The 22,386-nt window shown below is 35.3% G+C and overlaps 1 protein-coding gene across 1 annotated transcript in view; it reads left to right on the forward strand.

Moving 5' to 3' along the window:
• Positions 1–12,901, forward strand: part of NUP58 (nucleoporin 58) — a 28,124-nt gene extending 15,223 nt beyond the window's left edge. Inside the window, exons 12-16 of the mRNA XM_083362222.1 lie at positions 1,124–1,206; positions 2,600–2,801; positions 7,797–7,895; positions 10,440–10,535; positions 10,879–12,901. Coding sequence (XP_083218348.1) covers positions 1,124–1,206; positions 2,600–2,801; positions 7,797–7,895; positions 10,440–10,535; positions 10,879–11,048 — 650 coding nt within the window. The 3' untranslated portion in view covers positions 11,049–12,901. The remainder of the gene's footprint in view (positions 1–1,123; positions 1,207–2,599; positions 2,802–7,796; positions 7,896–10,439; positions 10,536–10,878) is intronic.
• The last annotated feature ends 9,485 nt before the right edge of the window (positions 12,902–22,386 follow it).

The raw sequence follows: 22,386 nt of genomic DNA on the forward strand, positions 1-22,386 counted from the left end.
CAACTTTCTCTGTCTGGCAATCCATGAATTCACACGAAACACTTTGTCCATGCCTCCTTTTATTTCAGATGCTGGCTGTTTCAACACTATTTCAAAAGCCTCAGAAACCAGCTGCTTTAGATCTTCCTTAGTATTCTCCTTTAAGCCTCTAATTCTAATGGCAAACTGCATCTGGAAATATTGAGCAAGACACAGTTCCCTTTCCATTTTATTTTCATTCTCCAATAGTTTTGCTTCTAATATAGCATTCTTTTGAGACAAGTCTTCTAGCTTTTCCTCCAATTCTTCCACACACCGAGCCACTTTAAACACTGAAGTCAAGATGTCTACCCTCATCGCTTTGAGCTTCTGTTCCATCCTCTCCTCCATTCTCTCCTCCAATTTCTCCAATTTCTCCTCCATCTGTGCAAATCTAATATTAATTGATTCCAAAATTACCTGGGTATGTTTTTCAAGAGCATCTTGTAAGTCCTTTGATGTCAATACATCAGGAGGATGCAGCGCCTGCAATAATGATTGTTGCACGGGAGAAGTTCCAGCACTCCGAAGAGTTTTAGGGGGTGGTTTAGCCGCCATCTTTTACCAAATATGACGCACTTTCACTTCAGATTTGTAATCCAAAAAAGTCCATCAAGCTGGAGAGTAAAACATAGTAATCCTCTTTACCATTTCCTCTTGTATCGCTCTGCCTGCTCCTTTAAATCATAGTCATTCCTTCAGGCAGGGGTGGTCGCAGACGGCTGGCTCTGCTCCAAGAAGTCAGGAGCAGAGGCGACGGCCAGCTGGGAGCAACCCAGGCTACGGGGGAGTTCAATCCTTCAGCCGCCCAAGCCATAAGCTCAGGCGGCCCTGGAGAACTCTACCCCTACCTGGGAGCTCGCCCCCTCCTCTTCTCCCGAGGAGGGGGCTTCGGATTCGCCCGAACAGCTGATCGGCGCTGTTTCGGGCGAAAAAACACCAGCTGAGCCGCGGGCAGCCCGGGAAGGCTCCCTCCGTCGCCGCGGAGCCAAAAAAAATAAAATAAAATAAAATAAAATAATAATAATAAAAAAAAACAATATCAAAAAAAATAAAAAATAAAAAAAGAATTACGATTTTATATTCAATTTCTCATATCTCACAGATTTATCCATGGCTATGCAGAAAATTTATCAAACGTTTGTAGCTCTAGCTGCACAGCTTCAATCAATACATGAAAATGTCAAGGTAAGATCTATTTCCAGCTGTATTCGTATATTATATAACATGTATAGCTATGAATATCTTGTATTCCTGAATGACTCCCATTTTAGCTTTTTGAGTTGTGTTTTTTATTTTTTTGGAAGAAGAAAATGATACTATCATCTTGGGTGCTCACTGAGTGTATAATAATACATCTACCTCCTTTTAACAAGGAATAGGGAACTGATAAATTTCTTGAGGTGTTTTAAATGAAGAGTATATAAAATTTAGTAACCTTTTCATGGTTCCTGTGTGTATGTGGTAAGGGTTAGGAATAGACAAATTAATAAAGCTTCCATAGAGAATAGAGGTCAGATGTTCTCTAGTCTGCCTGCTAATGTATAACATGTTCTTGAAATCAATCTGATGAAAATTGATTCATTGTTTTAATCAAACTATATGAAAAATTGAGTAAGGTGATCCTTGAAGCAGAGCAATTGTGTACAACTAGTCCTCATTATGACCTAATAAATAATGTTGGAATTGCTATACATTCAATTAGGAAAACACTGAATCAGCTCTAGTTATATTTTTGATAATACTTCATATTTTATCAATGTGCAACCACATGCTTGGCCCCTGTGCTGATTGAAGTATTCACAGTGAACGTAACAGCAATTTTAAAAATGGAAGAAAATATAGTACAACTAAAACCACAAACTAAAATAGGAAACCATCAAATAAATGCCATTATAGACCACAGAAAATCTAAACAGGGTAAATTTTGTCCCCAAAATGGTAAATAGTAACTCAATGCATTCCTTAAGAAAATATTAGAAATGAATCAGGAAAAGAAGTTCAAAAAAGCATCCTAATTGACAAATAACATGAGAAAAGAAAATCTGAGCTTTTTTAAAGGATTTGAACATTGAACAAACTAAAGGTTATGAAAAAAACATACGGTATTACTGTTTTAAACTAATTATCGAATTTAGGGGTTGCATTAACAATAATAGCCCCAGTAACAGGTTGCAAAATTTGGGAACAAGTCTTGAGTAAAGCGAGTATGATTTTCTGCAATATGGAAGTAAAATAACCAATGTAATATGTGTATTAAACTTCTGATATTCTTAACACAATTTTATTGAAAATGTACTCAAATGGAAACTCAGTGAAAAGAATTTGAAAATTCTACCCCAAGAACATAGCATTGCCACACTTGTTGTGGCCTTATTGTCCAAAAATGATTACATAATTATAGCTCCTGCTTGTAAAAAGAGTGTAATTTGAAATTATTAATAACAGAAATCTTACATTATGGTAGCATATAATTTTAATAAAATATAACACTTTAGTTAGAGGAATAATAGTTTTTTTCAAAATAGGAAAATTCTGTAAGGTGGATGCGGTGTAAAATAGTTTTCTTGTCTTTGTTCAGATGCTCAAAGACCAGTATCTTGGATACAGAAAAACCTTTTTAGGAGATGCTGTGGATGTGTTTGAGGCAAGGCGAGTAGAAGCAAAGAAATGGCAGACTGCCCCACGAGTTACAACTGGACCTACTCCTTTCAGCAACATACCAAACGCAGCAGCCATTGCCATGGCTGCAACACTTACACAGCAGCAACAGCCTGCTACAGGTCTGAGTGCATTCAAGTTATAGCTTTTAGTGTTACAACAATAATAAGCTGGTGTGATGTTTTATATAAGGTCTTCCTTTGGTTTTGGAAAACTAAAAATTGTGAATAGCAGCACATCAAAATATTGGTAATGGAAAATGCAGGCTAGACTTAGCAATAATTACACATTCGGTATTTAATCTTGTGATTTTCCTTGTAACAGTTTTATTTACTGTATTAGTCAGCCCTTTCAAATGTGAATCTGTCACCTCTGAATATGCATAGGATAACACCCTTCAAAAATTAGGATGCATTGTATGAACTTTTATAATGTCTTGAATATTCTCCTTTACTGATAATTTGTTCTGAAGTCTAATTTAGAATGGTTTTTCTCATGGAAGATTACAGGGGCTTTTCTATTATTTGTTTTTACATAGCACTTTGTTATTGGAATAAGCCTCACAGAAGAACATAAAGGCCATTTTTATAGATCCAGCAGGAAGGTTTGAAATTATGTATAGAAAAAAATATTTTTAAAATTACAACCACTGGGAATAAGCATGAATAGAAATTAAGGAGAGAGGTGTTGATTTCCTCTTTAAAATATAGTCTATTGGCCATCCAATGCAGTCTGTGCTTGAAAAATAGTGAATGACTGCTTAAGAGTTCTGGATTTACAGGTTGCAACTCAAAGTACTTTAATACCTAAGTATGATGCAGAGTTCAGTAGGGACCTAGTTTATACTTTAGTAGTCTCTTCCAGACATACTTAAGAATATGCTTAGGATTTTCTTCTGTACTTGACAAATAATAGTGTAGTATATGCATACTTTACTATGTAGAGAGCCTTTAACTGAGGTACAGCTGTTAAATAATGGGATCTACAGGGTATTTCCAGCATTGACATAATAGGTGTTGACAGCTGGAGGAATCAAATGAAGCTTGGTGAGAGTGACATGGTTTGTACATCCTTCTATTTTTACTGTAGCTGCATATTTAATCTTTTATAGTTTAAGCCTTCTGTTCCAAGTGTATTCATATATGTGATAACCTTATAGTGCGTTTCAGTTTTATGCCAAGGGAAGAAATACTTAGTCTCTCCAAGTACCAAAATGTTAAGATCCCCCTCCCCAAGTTACTGATAATGCTGCAGAAACTGCTGTTACAATCCTAAATACCTTTATCTAGAAAAAAAAATCCATTAATTTCATAGTTCCACATACTTTGCTCCCAAAGTTCACTCCAGCAATCTTCTGGAGAAGATGCAGAAGGGATTCTAGGTATGAGAAGTGATTTCTGTGAACTCAGGTGGCTGGCTGAAAGAATTCCATTAGAAGGAGAAGTTCATTAAGTGCATCTCATGAGTGAAGTCAGCATTGTCACTAGGTTTTTCTGCTATAGAAAAAAAACGTAATTCTTTAGCTGTGGTTGTGCAATATAAATAATGTTGGGTTTAATTTAAATTTCTCACACACTTTTGTTCAGAATAGAATGGTTCTATATGTAGATGCCTGCATATGGCAAAAGGAACTTAATTTTCATCAAATACTTTGTATTTAACTTGAATTAATGTTTTGATTTATGCTTTCAGTTCCAAATTTATTAAGCTATGAAAATAGGAAATTGCAGATTCTAGGCTTGCAGTACAATAATATTATTTAGTTGTGAATAACTGTGAATAAATGTGTCAACAACATTTGGAAGGGTGACAGTGAACTAAGCAAACCACTCAATCACTGGCCAGATGGACCAGTGATTGTTTTGCACTGCTATGCTGTGACCTTCAACCCATATTTAAACTTTGTTATGCGCATTAAAGAACAGTAAACAAATAATATTTAGTAGGCTTTCAGTTTGTGTTTAAATAATATATGGTAGGTTGATATTAGTGAGATTAGACGTATGTGAAAATGTTTGTCTTTATAGTGTTAGAGACTTCTATAATAGTTAAATAAGTTTCTTTGAAAGGCCATTAAAAATCATTGATTAATTTTTAAAGTCCAAAATAATTTTTGTAATTACAAGCCAATGTCTAGGGAATGGTTACGTGTTCGTAGGAAATTGTGTTTGCTCTGCTTTAAAGCATTATTTGCAATTAAACTTTGTGCCACCTCCAGCTTTGGCTATTTAGAAATTAAATTAATAATTTATAGATTCCTCTTTAAAATCTTATTCCTTTTTTTTTTAACCATCAGACTTTTCAGGCAAAGATGGTTTAGTAAGATAGTTAGACAAGATCGTGTTTCTCCATCTTAATTAAAGAATTGGCTATTTTACCCTAGGGTTGGGGAAACTGTCACCCTGCAAATGTTACCGAATTGCAAGTTCTGGCAGTCCTAGCCAGAGGACTTGGAATCTTTGAAGTTGTAGTGCAGCAAGTCTCAAGGTTGCTTCCCTCTGGTTGTGTAGCATTGAAAGCTTTGCTTTGTAATTCGATCTTGCTGAGAATACAGTTTAACACACTTCTTGGAATGAATACCTATTCAGCATGAATACTAAATTAGACCTTTGTTTCAACAAATGTTGAATAAAATCCAAGGTTTTGCTACAGCATTGAGATTAAATTAAGATAAATTGTCTTTAACAAGAAATGTAATAATCAGATTCTTGGCTAGATGTGTAGAATTTGTGCGTTACACCTTTATTCTTTGATATCAAACAGTTTGGACAGTGGCATTTGGCAAGCCTAATACAGAATATTTATTTTGTCAGGGCTGTTAGGCTGTAATCCCAAACATAAATTATTAAGGAAAGTCCCATTGAAAATAGTGCTACTTAATACTGAAAAGCATAAATAAATTGCTATAGTAATAGTGAGCTTTATTTATTAAACTTAAATTGCTGTTTAGGGTAATACATTTTAAATAGCTTGCAGCAAATGACTTATTTTAAATAATTCATGATATGTTATCCAAAGGTGGCAAAGTTTATTTTGGCATGAATAATCTGTAGTATTTAAATTATGTGTGGATAACTAACTTGAATGAGGTTATTTGATTTTCTCATACAGAATTATGCCAATTCAAAATTGCTATTGAGTTGAAAGGTTTTGTCAGCTTGAATTATGAAGTTTAAACTTATGAAGTTTAAATATAAAGTCTGTCTTGAACTACTTTAAATATCTGAAAAAACATACTCAGAGGCAAGATTGGCTTGGAGGACTATAGTATTATTTTTCAAGGTCTTCCACCAATGGTGCCTCTTCCTGAGATGGAAAACTGAAACACTTCTTTAAAAGTGAAACACTGGATGCTTTTTGTTTTTAGAACCTAATTAACTTCAGACTGAGAACTTTTTAAAGAGCTTCTGATTACTAACATATATTAATTTGTTTACATCTAGTTTCATTTCTACGTCTTTTAAAATATTGGATTCAGAATTTAACTCCTTGAAATCAATGTTTTTTCTTATTCTCATTAATTTATAATAAAAACCAAGTTCAACTGACCCAAAGTCTTCAGATAATGTGTATAACATATGTTTAAAATATGAATGAAACCTCAGCTTGCCAAAATAAGTGTTTAATTGCAAGTTTACAACACTACTTGCTCTTTAACTTATACTACCATGAATATTTCAACCTCTTTTTTGCATTTGAGATGTTCCTTGGCAAAAGATTTTTTAAAAGTGCCTTTTGCTTAATATACAATTATGTCTTTAATGGTTGTGAGAACTTGAAATTCAAGTATTTATAACTTTGCAAAACCAGAAAGGGACCATGCATATTGTGTGACCTGTACATCAAAGTCTACAATTGTCATCAGTATTTTCTTAATGTTATTTTAAATTGCAATCATGGTAGATGAATGTATTATAATGCAATAATGAGGTAGAATTTGGGGGGTGGGGTGGTATTTTAAATAGAGAATATAAATATTCAGGAAAAAATGAAATGTAAAAACTTTTGGCGTGTTTTAAGGAAAACACTTGCTGACAAACACTGTCGTATTGATTAAACCTTCCACTTCGATGATTGCACCATTGGATTTATAAGTAACAATAGAACATTCATTATTAGAAGGGAATCCAACAAGTGCTGTTCTGCATTGTGTTAGAACAGTATTTTCTAGATTTTACTGTTGGCCTTCAGCATGATACAATAAACAGATATAAAAAGGCAGGCACAGTATTTGAACTTGACAAATTCATCAAGTTTAATTAATGCACTAATTGTTGAACTTAAACAGTGTACTGTGAATACTGTCAAGTAGCTTGTATAAATTAGTCTGAAAAAAACTAGAACTTCTGTTTCACATTATTTATACCTGGGGCTAATAAGGAGATTCATCACCTCCTACCCTGGACTGATGACAACAATGATATAAAGCCTATTTCGACAGTTTGTTTATGTAGGGAAACCACTGTCTCCAATCTTCTGAACCTGAAATTTTTTTGAATGTATTGGGTAAGGTACACAATTGTGCCTTTTCTGTAATTGTTTAAATAAACAGGCAAAAATTGTTGTAAATGTAGCAAAGTTCTAACAACTCAGTAACTATCATTTTTTTGTGTGAACCAGCTTGAATTGTCATGTTACTATGTAATTGACTTGGTCAAAAAATGAAAAATAAATTCAATAAAATAAAATTATTGTGTTGTGTTTTATCCACTTATTTTGTTTGTTTTTTTAAAAAAAACTGGATAAAATACTCAGCTGAGTATTTTAATACCAGACATTGGTAACATGATGATTTTATTTGTGTTAATGTAAACCTTGATTTTAAAAGAAGCGCTGCTCACATATACTCCCATCAAGGAGCTGACAGTTTAATTTAAAATGACATGCTGAGTTGTCGATAAAACCGTTATGCTTTGGCATAACATAAAAGTTTTACCAGTAGCTTCATTTTGTATTGCATTCCAAATCTAAAATTTAGCCATTGAAGACACTAAGAAAGCTTGGGTGCTCTAAAAAGCATTTGTTAAGCTATGATTTAGTTTTAATGAAGGGTATGCATCGTGGATCTCTGTTGTGAAACAGTAAGGCAAGCTTTGTTTTCATTTTTTTCATACCAGGGCCACAGCCGACTCTGGGAATTAGTTTTGGAACGCCATTCGGTTCAGGTATTGGCACTGGCTTGCAGTCAAGTGGCTTAGGCTCTTCAAGTCTTGGAGGTACCCTTCTTTAATTTTTTTTCCCTAATGTTTCACTGAATTACTCTGCAGCACTTCCTGAATTGAATTAGTAGCACACTTCATTGGTGTTAGTAATCTTTACATGTGTAAGTCCACATTGCTGGACTCTATTAATGTAATATGAAATATCCACAAGCCTCTGATTAATCTCAATGTGGAGCTCACATCAAAAAGCCCAGTGCAGCTGAAAGCATTTCTTGAGAGAGTGGGAAAATGGTAACCTTAGTGCCCCTTGGACTTTTTATAGTTCACAAACATGATGCTTTATTTGCACTGTTATTTTTGTTAAATATTATTCCCGATTATTTCATTACGGTCTCTGCTGGGGAAACATTTTTTGGTAATAAGGAGTAATCTTTTTCCCCTGGAATTTATTTAGGTTTTTAAACTTTTTTATATATATAAAAGGACATTTTGGGAGACAAAAACTATTTCTTAAAATGTTACTGAGTTGTATGTTTGCATACATTGTATTAAATACATTTATAGTTTGCTATGTGCCTTAATTTTATGGAATAAGTTGCATATAAACTGCACTTTAATTTTTTAATTTAAAAAATTCCCAAAATATGTTAATATATTAGTGTACCAACTTTCTTTGTGTGGTGATATTTCAGTGGGAAGTGGTTTGGGTAACCATTAGTCCTTGGTTAATACACAGATCCAGAAATTAGTCCCACTTCAAGAGATGTATTAATTTTCCTAAGATTGTGAACAAGCCTGGAGATCTTTCTTTTCGCAAACTCAAATAAATTAAAAGTGATGCAAAACGCAACCTCAGCAATGGTGTAATTATATTATTATGTAATCAAGGATAAATGGAAGTATAGGAATTAACTTGCAAATATGGCCATCAAAGAAATGCTAAAAGATTAACTCCTTTCAGACTTCACAAATAATTATCTTGTTATTTGTATTACGTTGCAGTCATATTTCTCTTTCAGAGGACTAGTTTCTTACATCAAAAAGCAAATAGCTTAAAACTTCAAATCTCTTTCCCATTTAGTTACCAGAAATTGAGCACAAAGACATTTTTTTTCTCAGTATTTCAGTTGTTCCGCAAGCTATCACATCAATGTAGAGGGATATAATGCATTACAAAACCTACATAAGACCTCCTTTCAGATTCAGTATTTGGCATTACAAGCAATGGCAGTGAATAGCAGAAGGATCTATCCATTTATTATCACAAATCTTTCCAATACTGTTGGCGGAAAAGACAAATCTGTCTTCAAGGGACCATAAGTGGGCTAATGATGCAATGTACTTAAAAGTATGACTACTTGAAAAGACAGGAGTTTTTAAAGGAATTAAACTTTTGCTATATCTGAAGTAAATTTTTACTTCCTAAGCCAATTTTACTTAGTTATTTAAGATAGTCATACAACCACCCATCTTATAATCAACTCTCAATTGTCTACACATTTATAACATGGAAGAAATCTGGTTCTTACAGTTTTCAATTATTATATGAACAGTTTGGGATTTAAGTAGGAAGTACAATTAGTTTACACATCTGTATAGTATTTAAATTTAACCTGAAATTTATGAGAAAATTCACAATAATAAAGCTAGTCACTAATTCTAATAAGATTTCCTTTGAAGAGGTGATAAAACATTTTCAGAGCACCTGAAGAACACATAAATTTCAGGATATCTTTTTATAGTACGCTTAGGAAACACTTTAAAAACCTATAATAGTTAAGGTTTGGTCAGTATTAGCAGAAATTCCACAATAAGTTCTGCCCTGCTTGAAATAAGAAAAATATTTCCTTTGTACCATATGCCTTCAAAATGTTCTCTGAAGCATGTGTAGCAATGTGGGCTGAAATTGACTTGTCCAAACAGATTCTTCCTTGGGTGTACATAAAAAGTACAAAGGGGATCTGATTAGCAAGTAAGATTAAATCTGGATCCACTAAGTTTCTGAGATTATAAATGATTATGAGGGGATTTCTGCCTCTGCCACATTCACTATTAAAGATTTTCTGTGTAAAGGTGTTATTTATTTCCAACGTGCAACTTTTATTATACATATGTGTGTATGTATGTGTGTGTGTGTATACACACACACACACACACTTACCAAAGATATTGCATCTAGTGAAAAATCCTCGCTGTAGTATATTTTATAGCTTTTAAGGTCATTAGTCATGGACAATTCAGTTTTATCTATTAGTTTATCTATTAGCTGATGCCTTATATGGGAATATTCAGGATATTTTCTTATTCATAAAAAAAAAGATGTGAAGTCTAGAATTAAAATCACAATATGTAATTAATACAAACTAACCTGGCTGACCACTGTCAGATTTGCAAACTATATGCAATGAATCACAGGGTTCTTAATACAGATATATGCAGAGTATCAAAGGGATGTTGATTTCAGTTTAGTTAGATTCTAGAGCCTAGCTGATAAAATATTGTGTGATAAACTTCACACAACACATTATGGTTAAAAGCAATTCGAGCTGCACACCTTAACTTACTTGTGTTTCCTATCTTTACTGCTGTTTGTACTAGGATTTGCAGGTAGTGCTGGTTTTGGAAGCAGTGCTCCAGGTGCACCATCATTTGGATTTGGGGCAGCAAATAAGCCGTCGGGAAGCCTTAGTGCAGGTTTGTCCTGTTCTGAATGTTTTGTGGGACATTTAAGTTTAACAAGTCTCTTTAAATTAAAAATTCAAATCCTATAAACCTATGTTCTCATGTTGAGATTGAATAGACATAATACTAGCTGCTTTCAGCCTCCCAATAATATTGTCCATATTATATAGATTACATTTTATTAAGCATTATTTTTAGTATTAGAGCTTCCCATGCTATGTAGCATATCTGTCAGCAGGGGATTCCCTAGCATTTTCAGATTGCACTTCAGGCTTAAAAAAAACCCCTCAAAAGTCCTTTGTCTTTAATGTGATCACACCTTTTCACTTTGAAATGTTTTCCCCTCCTTTACAAGGCTTTGGCAATTCGACCACATCTGGGTTTAACTTCAGCAATCCTGGCATCACAGCATCTGCTGGTCTGACATTTGGGGTGTCCAATCCAGCCTCTGCCAGTTTTGGTACGGGAGGACAACTTCTGCAGCTGAAGAAACCCCCAGCGGGAAACAAAAGAGGGAAAAGATAAATATGAAAAAAGGATAGGTGGGATAGGGTCAGGTGAAAAAAAGGACAATGCTTTCATTTAGTCCATCCTGAAAATATATATTTTTTTAAACTGATATAGTAGGTGCTCTGTGTCCTTGGAGATTTATAACATTTTGCTACTTCTTCCCATTCTGGGTTAAAACTGTAATTGTTACAAATGCTATCTATTTTTTGTGAATCAAAGCTTCTTTGTCTTCTCTATATGTAATTATTAAGGAAACTTATAAAACCATCTATTTAATGTAATGTTAGTAACAAACTATTTTTGTCAATATGATTTACACCATACGTAGATATGCATATTGGGTTTCCTTTTAAAGTGAAAGTATATTCTAATATTCAGAAACTTTAATCCATATCTTCTGTTTTGTGATATGGCCTTTTAAAAACATCAGGGTGGTTTTGTGTATATGTATGTAAATATATACAGTATAAATGAATATTCATGTATATGAATTATATATATATAATGCATTTCAAACCATGTGGGTTATTTCTAAGTGCGATTTGGGGTATTCTATCATGTCCTTAAATACTGTTAGCATATGCAAGAGCAGTTGTAATATCTACTGCATGTAAGATATTGTGGCCTGTTTGGATTCTCTTTTTTCATTTCATTTTTTCTTCCATTCAAAGCATTAACTGAATTAGGTGTTCACTATAAGCATTCTATATGGATTTGTTTCTCAACGATTGCGATCTGTCTTTAGAGAGAAAGGCTTCAGAAGGGTTTTTGAGAATTTTGGAATGGCCTCAGTTTGGAAAAAAAAGTTCATACAAATGATTGGTGGGTGCCCTCAGTTGTGACAATTTATCAAGAAAGCTGCATAAAATTCCATGTAAATCTAATTTGCAGCATTTCCCATGGACTTTGTTTTCTTATATTGTACAGTTCATCCAAGTATAGATTATCTAGGCTATGGCTGTTGTAAACCAGATTTACTCAATTTATGCTGAGGGATTTTTCTACCATCGTGAGGAAGACCCAACTGACCTTAACTGTACCATTCCGAACAGATGCATAAAATCTCTAATCTGGAGTTGGTGCTTATCTGTCCTAAGTAAGATAGCAGGTTTCTTGTTAGCTTACAAATCATAAATGCAAGATATTTGCTAATTAATAATTTGTTTCAGACAAATTCAGCAGAACAAGTCTTACTCTGAAGTTGAGTTTATACTATTGTCCCACGTTGAGCTGTATTCCTAATTAAGTGAATGTTTAAAGAGAAGCAACAGGAATATTTATTGCCTTAAATGATGGGTTAGAATCCCAGTCCTTGAACTGTGTTGCTAGCGCTGACCCCATTTAATTCTACAGGGTTTGTGTTAGGGCCTTTTTTTAAAAGGGTCAGATTGTAAATCTACAGCACGTGTGTACAGAATTTTGGTGAAGTCTAACCTTTTTACACAGAGAATATTTTGTATGTAACTCAAATGTTCGCAATTTGACTGAGGCACCTTTCAGAAACAAACAGGTGTATGTATATATCCTGGTTATGAAGTTGGCTGCTTTCAGTTCAGTACTATTTTTCTAAGTTCTAAATGTTTTATGTCATACAAGAGAAGTTGTCTGGCAAATGTGAGTTTTGAATGCAATAGATTCAGAGTCTATTTAGCACAAGGCTTTTTATACCGTCTGAATAGCACCAAAATTTGAAGGTTTTTATTTTCTTTTTTCTTTGTGGAAGGAGGAAGTTTTTAATTTTTGTCGAATTAAAGAAGGTTAAGTGAATTTTGTTTTAAATTTGTGTTGTGTTGCACTTCAGTTAAAGTTGGTAGACCTGATGTATGTATGTTACTGCTTTTGACACAATTAAAATATTAAACCACTGAGTTCTTTATTGTACATTATTTGTGAAGCTATTTTTTAACAGTGCTGCTGTCTTTGTGTGTGCAACTTTTTGTTCTCAAATAATAAAATTGTTTGAAGGAAGTATGTCATTCACAATTGCGTTAATATCTTGACTTATCAGTTCCATGGTTTCTTTGAACACTAACATTTTAGCCTCGTTTATTAGAATGTGTGTGTGTATATTGATGTTTCAAAATAATTTTCATACTATTCTAATAATACTGTGTTTCCCCCAAAATAAGACCCGGTCTTATATATATATTTTGCCTCCAAAAGAGACACCAGGTCTTATTTTCAGGGGATGTCTTACCCGCTTACCTTAGGACCACTGCAGCCAGAAAGGCCTCTGATGGTGAAATAGAAGCCAGGGGGTCAATCCGGAGCTCATTTCTCAGCTGAAGAGGCCCTTCCAGAAGGCCTCTGATGGCAAAATGAGGTTGGGGGCAATGTCCGTGGGCAGCGGCGAGCAGCCGCAGAAGAAGTGGACCAGCGAGGCAGGGCATCGCAGGCCTGGCTGCAACTGTCCTAAGGTAAATGCAGCCTTGGTGGAGCAGTGGGCTAATGCCTCCTTAAGTAACACCAGCTGCCTGCAATTAGTGCAGGTTCGCATCCCACCAGGCTCAAGGTTGACTCAGCCTTCCATCCTTCCGAGGTAGGTAAAATGAGGACCCAGATTGTTGGGGGCAATTAAGCTGACTTTGTAATAATGCCGCTTGGGGTGTGTGTGAAAGCCCTAATAAGCAGGCATATACATAGAATGAAGGCTACTGCTAAGTTTGTAAGCCGCCCTGAGTCTTTGGAGAAGGGCGGGATATAAATGGAATTAAAATAAAAATAAAATAAATAGCAAGTCTCAGGAAATCATCTAAACCCAAACTTGAAAAATCACTGTAGATAAAGGAGAAAAGTATTAGTGTATACAAATAGAATTTTAGTACTGGAATAATCTTAGAGGTTGCTTAGGCCAACTCAGTTTAGCAATCTTGTAACTAAAATATCCATAAATAGATTTGTCTTAGCTTTTACATACATCTCCTAGAAAGGAATCCTCAGTTCCAGTTCAAGAGTATAAATTATTGTCCCTGTTCCATTAAATATGTAAAGTCTAGCATTTTAAATACTTGCATAGCATCTCCCTAGGGCCAGAATTCTGGGAGTTGAAGTCCACGAGTCATAAAAGAGCCAAGGTTGCTTACCCCCCTGCCCTCCCGAGATTGGAGCAACATTTTAAACCAATGTTTCTCAACCTGGGTGACTTTTAAGACATATGGATATCAACTCCCAGAATTTTCTTCTATGATTTTACAGGCTTAGTTTCCCCATGTTCAAGATATATAAGAAACTGCTGGGAAAGATCAGTCATCAATTTATAGATGATACCCAGTAATATATATTTAGGCCAGATTGAGCAGAAAATGCTGTGGATGTTTTTACCTAGTGTAGCAGACTGAATTGAACTGAATGCAGACAAGATGGAGTTACTGTTCAAAAGTTAACAGCACACTATGATGATAGCTGTGAATGGGCTTGTGTTTTCTCCTGCAGGAACAAATCCATGACATGAGAGCTCTCCTAGAGCAGGCATATCAAACTGCCGGCCTGTGGGGTGGGTGCATCATACTAAAACCGTGCCCACCTCATTGCTAGCAATAAGGAAAAACAATACGTCGTGTGATGTCACGTGATGTCACAAGTTTGACATGCCTGTCCTAGAGTCATAAGAGTCCCAGCTTCTGACTCCCCAATTGACTCAGAATGTGGAGGAGACTGGTTGTTGACAAGCAAGCAGTGCTACAGAAGAATAACATTTCCATTGCAATGGCTTCCACTGTATTTGCAATTACAATTCATAATGCTGATAAAATCTGGTATTAGACTTTTGTTAAATATGGGACATAGCTTAAATTCAGTTTGCCTGTCCTGTGAGTTCAAACTAAGAACTGGGTCAGCAATTGGATCTGAACATACTGCTTTGTTCAAGAGCCAACTTGAAATTTATCTTAATTTTGCCAGTGGGTTTTCTTTATAACCAGTAATTTTATGCCCCTAAATTAGCTGTTAGACATATTTCTACATTACTCAATACTTTCAACCCAACACTTATAGATATGAGAAAAGTATTCTGGACCTTACTTCTTTACTACAGGCAGGAATTCTCATCCATTAAATCTAACAGTTCTAATCTAGCCAGTATCATTAAAAGTTCAAGTTTGTTGTCAAATGTTTATTTGGAAGAAATATCCGAAGTCTTGGATGGCCTCAAGGAAATGAAGTCCCAGCTGTCATAGCAGTCTAAAATAATTGGAATATATTAATTCTAAGCAAAAAGGACAACAAAACTAATCAATCTTAAGATTTTACTAAAATGTTGGTATATTAAGTAAAATACTGTTTGAAGAAATTAATTTTCTTTGAAGCTTTACAGTGTATCTGGGTACTACATTTACCTACATTTCCACTAGGTGGCAATGGTTACCAGATTATTTATTTCCCTGTTAATAGGAATGCATAAAAGTAGATGTACTTGCTTGTCATAAAACAAAATGCTGAATGGCTACTATAGTACCTTAGATTTTTGCTTTCCAATTCCACACAAAGCTCTACATCACTGTAAGAGGCTGCTGTATATTTCTGTTGGCTACACTAAAATTCTTATTTATCTTGAACACGTGCTAAAACATTGACCTGCTGTCTTGGGGCAAAATTGTCCTTTATGTATATGAATATATGTCAGTCCAAGAGAGCAAAGTGTTTCACACTGCCAAAGCATTCATCTCTAATTCAAGAAATCCTCTTTTCTGCTTTTAAACAAGAGATGGCCATCCTATCATTTTTACCATGGTCAGCGATGAATAGTACTAAGAATGGTAGTTCAACAACATCACAGGCCACGTTCAAAGATCAAAGGTGAATTCAAACCAGGCTAGAGACCTACTGTGTAACATGTAGCCTGCTTCTATGAAGAGCTAGCTCTATAACTTCAGATCAGCATTCCCTAATCTGTTTTGGCTATTATACTTTAACATTTATTTTAGTTATTAGAAGCACTTTTGGGGGGAAAGCAAAACATACATTCAATAAATAAATAAATGTGTTTATGGTTTAATGTTTTGGAAATTAGGAGAAAGTTTTAATGGGAAGAGCTGTTTGACAGTAGGGGAGAGGCATAATGGCTACTAGGGTTGAGAAGTTCAGGGACTAACCAAGCTATCATAATTTCTTCCCAGCTATCAAATGGCTACCAGGATGGTAGTTTTTTCCCATTGGTCTGCCCTGCTGTTTAGAGGCACAAGAATTCTAGCACAAAACAGATTGACTAGATCTCAGTATAAATATATGGATATAATGTATATTGGAGTGTTGCAGCCATTAAAGACAAAAAATCCTAGCACAAAACAGATTCATTAATGTAATATGTGCTCTACTTTGATCTATCTAAACTGTTCATTTTTTGTTTGGTAGGCATTAATAAGAGACAGTCACCTACACAGGTAAGGCTCAACACTATCCTAGAAAACAGTGAAATACCATCCAAATTCCACTTTTGACTAATTACTGTATGGTTCCAATGCTTCAGCTCCTCTTCAGGAAAAGCTGTTCTTCCTAGACTCGGTAAAAAAAATACTGCATGTTTCCACCAAAATCAGCTTTTGTATTTATTCATTTTCTGTCTCTTTTCATATGTGAGTTGGGATCATTGTACTTAACTTTAAATAATGTTAGCAAATGGTTCTGGAAAAGGGAAAAAGCACCACATTTACCCCTTCTATGCTTTTAATAATAGCTTGATCATCAAGAATTGATTAGGAAATTAATGTATGTATACATGCACGCGTGTATAGTATGTATACAAAATGTATACAAACACAATCATATGTATACATATACATACAGTTGGGTTTTTTTTATATTATCCCGGTGTTCGACTATTTTTCTCAACGTGTGTGTGTGTGTGTGTGTGTTTGTAATAAATACTGCTTCTTATTCATTTATCATTTATTAGACTGCAAGCCTAACATGTTCATTGATTAGTGTGCAAATGAACAATGTCTCCAGAAGCATCTGTGATAGAGAGTTCAACCACACCCATAGAAAACTATGGGCAGCATGCTCTAAAGTAAGGTTACAGCAAGTGGTAGAATAAAAAAACAGGTTCTAGGAAATAGCTTTGGAGCCAAAATTCATTATTCCAGGAAGCCTAAAGACTAAGCCTGTTAACTGGGCAGCCACCAAGCAGGGGATTACATTTAATGATCTAATTGCCCTTTCCAGCTCTATGATTCTATCAGCTATGTAGGTTCTGTTTCCCATAATTGGTTTGCCTTCTTTGAAGGTCTGCTTCAAACTACTACTTGCATCCTTTGGAGACCATGAAAAAAAACCCAGAAAGATAGCCATGTTTGCCTGTCTTTAGCACAGGCTACTAAACATCTGGAAGACCACAGGCTTCCGAATTGTTATCCCAAGAAAACCAAGGCATGTTCCTTCCAGAGCCCAATCAGAAGAAACTAGTCAAGGTTTTACGGACACTACTACTGGGTTAATTTGATTTTATTAGTGATATTGTTACCAAAACTCCTGATGGTTCTTACCTGCCTCTGAAGGGACTCTGCCATTGCTTTATTTCTTTGTTACTTGTCTTTTCCTCTGCAGATCGAAATATACAAGCTTATCAATACCGTATTTTCCGGCGTATAAGACGACTGGGCGTATAAGACGACCCCCCAACTTTTGAGATGATTTTCATGGGTTTAAAAAGTCATCTTATACGCCGGAAAATACGGTAATTTTTTTGCAAAGACAAGCAAAGGACAAACATAATTGAATGGTTATATTTTTCCAAGGCTCCTGAACTTATCTGCAGGGCTAGGAAATAAGTTAAATTAGTTGCATCCATTTAAATTGTAAAGAAGGTTTACACAAATAGAAGGAAACAGAAATAAAATATGCTTTGTTGTTAAAGAGCCAAACACTGATCCTTAAAAAGTCCTTATTTTTTAGTCATTTTGCTACAGAGCCTTCCTTCAGATGTGGCTCTTGACTGGATTGAATCAGGTTGTTACATCTGATTTGTTTCATCTGAAGCTTTTGTGTGTCTTAAGAAATGCTTTAATAACAGCAACAGACACAAAGTATTAAAACTAATTATGATAGAGTATATCCCTTTGGTATTAATTACAAATGTTAAGACATTGTTGATATTCATTTTAAATTGCAGTTGGATTTATGTTAGTTTAGCTAATGGCCCATCCTTCATCTGTTTTATGGGGAAACAGATCTTGCTAGGCTCCTTCCGTCTTACACTTTTCATAAGCTCTGAGGCTATTTAATAAAGACAAAATTACATCTTCTTCCTATTCCCCTCCCCAGCATACACATCCAAATTCATTTTCAACTGGAAAAGAGTAGAGTACTTGCTCAGCTAATCATATACCAGGTTGAAATTCAGCTAATGCCACTATATATCAAATCCACAGCAGGAAAATACTTTGTTGTTGTTGTTGTTAGTTGCGAAGTCGTGTCCGACCCATCGCGACCCTATGGACAATGTTCCTCCAGGCCTTCCTGTCCTCTACTTTCTTTAGCAGAATTCAAATATCACAAAATAGTGATTTTTTTCAATATACAGTAATCATTTTTAATGGTGGGAATATTAAAAATACTGAAGTTGGAGGTTATCTTTTAAAAGTTATTTAATAGCCCATCTGGAGTTATAGTTTCTAATTAATGACATAAATATTGTGTAGCATTTCTGACCTGCAGAATTCTGTCAGTCCTGATAATTTCACTGAGTATACCTTTATATAATGCTTTTAATTAACTCACTTATAGCTGGAGATGTTACTGAATGACAAATCCCAGCATCTTTTCCCAGGGGTAAAAGGGATTGGTTAATAAAATTTAGAAGAGCACATATTCCCCACCTCTGAATTAATTGACTATTAACACTACAGTATTTTGGTAATAAATAATAAACCAGTATGAATAATAGAATCAAATTAATGGAAACTGAAAATGTGAAGAAAAGCGAAGGAGAAACTGTATCATAATCAAATCATCATTTTATATTTAATTATACTACTAATAACATGGCAAAGTTGTTTGGGGCTTGCTATTCTCCCATCTAGCAGACAGCAAGCAGCATCCAGTATGCTTTTTCAGTTGCTAGCATCAGTTGCCCTCGATCTACAATCTGAGAATGCTATTCATTAGATTACTAATTTGATTGAATATTGCAGAATACATAATTCAATAGGAAGACAGTGGGATAATTATCACAGTTAGAGAAAAGGGTAGATCATAGCAATTTCATAGCGCAACCCTGACCAGTTTAATTTATAATTTATTCCACTGTGTTCAAGTGGCTTTTTTTCAGGTAAGTGTTTTAGGATCCCTATCTTGTTTTCTTAGCTCTCTAAAGAGAACAGCAAAAGCTGGGGAAAGAATATGTGTTTACTGAGATGCATGTAAATTACTTAAAAAAGAAAAAAAGACTTTGCTGTCTAATTGCATCTATTTGTAATCACTGCTGATTAGATGATGAGTGGGGAATAGAATAATTAGAACATAAATATTTTATATTTATTCATTTTCATTCCTAAAGCTGCCAAGCCTACCCCTTTAAAAATGTATCAAATATTTTGCCCTTTCTGTATTGGGTCTTTTATACACAAACTGATCCTCAAATCTCTTCAGCATTTCTGAAGACCCATGAGCACAACTTCTGAAAACAAATAACACACTTCCTTGCCATTTTAAAATAGAAAGACATGAAATCCAGAACAATAACAAAGTCACCATCCCAAACTCCTCCCACAAAGCGCAGGTAAATCCTTCCACAAAGCTCATATACTATATATATACAGTCATGGCCGAAATTGTTGGCACCCCAGAAATTTTTCCAGAAAATCAAGTATTTCTCACAGAAAAGTATTGCAGGAACACATGTTTTGCTATACACAGGTATATTCCCTTTGTGTGTATTGGAACACAACAAAAAAGAGAGGGAAAAAAGCAAATAGGACATAATGTCAAACAAAACTCCAAAAACGGGCTGGACAAAATTATTGGCACCCTTAACTTAATATTTGGTTGCACACCCTTTGGAAAAAATAACTGAAATCAGTCGCTTCCTATAACCATCAATAAGCTTCTTACACCTCTCACCCAGAATTTTGGACCACTCTTCCTTTGCAAACTGCTCCAGGTCTCTCTTATTGGAAGGGCACCTTTTCCCAACAGCAATTTTAAGATCTCTCCACAGGTGTTCAATGGTATTCAGATCTGGACTCATTGCTGGCCACTTCAGAACTCTCCAGTGCTTTCTTGCCATCCATTTCTGGGTGCTTTTTGATGTATGTTTGGGGCCATTGTCCTGCTGGAAGACCCAAGATCTCGGACGCAAACCCAGCTTTCTGACAATGGGCTTTACAGTGCGACCCAAAATCCTTTGGTAATCCTCAGATTTCATGATGCCTTGCACACATTCAAGGCACCCAGTGCCAGAGGCAGCAAAACAACCCCAAAACATCATTGAACCTCCACCATATTTCACTGTAGGTACTGTGTTCTTTTCTTTGTAGGCCTCATTTTGTTTTCGGTAAACAGTAGAATGATGTGCTTTACCATAAAGCTCTATCTTGGTCTCATCTGTCCACAAGACGTTTTCCCAGAAGGATTTTGGGTTACTCAAGTACATTTTGGCAAACTCTAATCTTGCTTTTTTATGTCTCTGTGTCAGCAGTGGGGTCCTCCTGGGTCTCCTGCCATAGCGTTTCATTTCATTTAAATGTCGACGGATAGTTTGCGCCGACACTGATGCTCCCTGAGCCTGCAGGACAGCTTGCATTCCTTTGGAACTTGTTTGGGACTGCTTTTCCACCATCCGGACCATCCTGTGTTTCAACCTTTCATCAATTTTTCTCTTCTGTCCATGACCAGGGAGATTCGCTACAGTGCCATGGGTTGCAAACTTCTTGATAATGTTGTGCACTGTGGACAAAGGCAAATCTAGATCTCTGGAGATGGACTTGTAACCTTGAGATTGTTGATATTTGTCCACAATTTTGGTTCTCAAAATCCTCAGACAGTTCTCTTCTCCTCTTTCTGTTGTCCATGCTTCGTGTGGCACACACAGACACACAATGCAAAGACTAAGTGAACTTCTCTCCTTTTTATCTGCTTTCAGGTGTGATTTTTATATTGCCCACACCTTTTACTTGCCCCAGGTGAGTTTAAAGGAGCATCACATGTTTGAAACAATCTTGTTTATCCACAATTTTGACAGGGTGCCAATAATTTTGTCCAGCCCATTTTTGGAGTTTTGTTTGACATTATGTCCAATTTGCTTTTTTTCCTCCCTTTTTTGTTGTGTTCCATTACACACAAAGGGAATAAACCTGTGTATAGCAAAACATGTGTTCCTGCAATACTTTTCTGTGAGAAATACTTGATTTTCTGAAAAAATTTCTGGGGTGCCAACAATTTCGGCCATGACTGTATATAAAATGATCGTGTTGCACCACTCCTCTGCTCCTGCTGACCTTGGTCCTCTTAAATCTGTTAAGTCCCGCTTGACTGCACCCCTGATGTTATAGGAGGAGCACCATTCCTTTAACTGAATGTTAATCCCTAAGTCAACTTTTCCTAACCAGAATCTTAATTTGTTTGCCTTCATTCAGCTTATTTTTCAACAAGGAACATTTGGGTGCATTATCTGCCCCTTGATTAAGATGGCAGAAAGCAGCAGCAATTTCTTCCCTCAGCATATTGGCAGCATGTTACTAGAAATAACATATCTATTTTCACCTTGAATAAATAAACCAACTGTAAATTCCTTCCTTTTAACAATCATGATCTTTAATCCCTGCAAATAATATCCTAGAGCAGGGGTGTCGAACTGCTGGCCCATGGGCCAGTTGCATCATGCAGAGGCTGCACCCACCCCAGCTCCAGCAATGCAAAAAAAGTTGCAATACATTGCAACACGCAGCAAGTTTGACTTCTTTTTGTTTTTTCTTTGGCTTTTCTCAAAATTCTTCAAAGCTTTAACAATCCTATTTTATAAATTCAGTATAGAAAAGTTATCCTGGTCACTCTCTTGGTTTCTTATTTATATATTCCTTTTACTGTAATTATTAGGTCACCAGCCAGTTAGCATGTTTTTCTAAATTGTTCTTGTAGCTTGTCATTTTAAATTCATTTTCAGATCAGTCTCAATCTTTGTCAGATATAATTTGTTCCTCTTTCATACTATCTTTAAGCACTATCTTAAAATTAACTTTGGGGTCCATTATTCAAAAGTATCTTTCAATACATCTCATGTTAAAATATTTTCCTTCATTCTGTAATTTGTTAATCAAGTTTAAGCTTTAAATGTTCTTCTCCTTTAATTGTAATCTTTAGGGTTTTTTTTTGAATCTGCTAACCTTCAAACTCTCATCCTATGATTTTTTTTAAAAAAAAG

This window comes from Vipera ursinii (assembly GCF_947247035.1).
Source record: "Vipera ursinii genome assembly, chromosome: 4".
NCBI lineage: Eukaryota > Metazoa > Chordata > Lepidosauria > Squamata > Viperidae > Vipera > Vipera ursinii.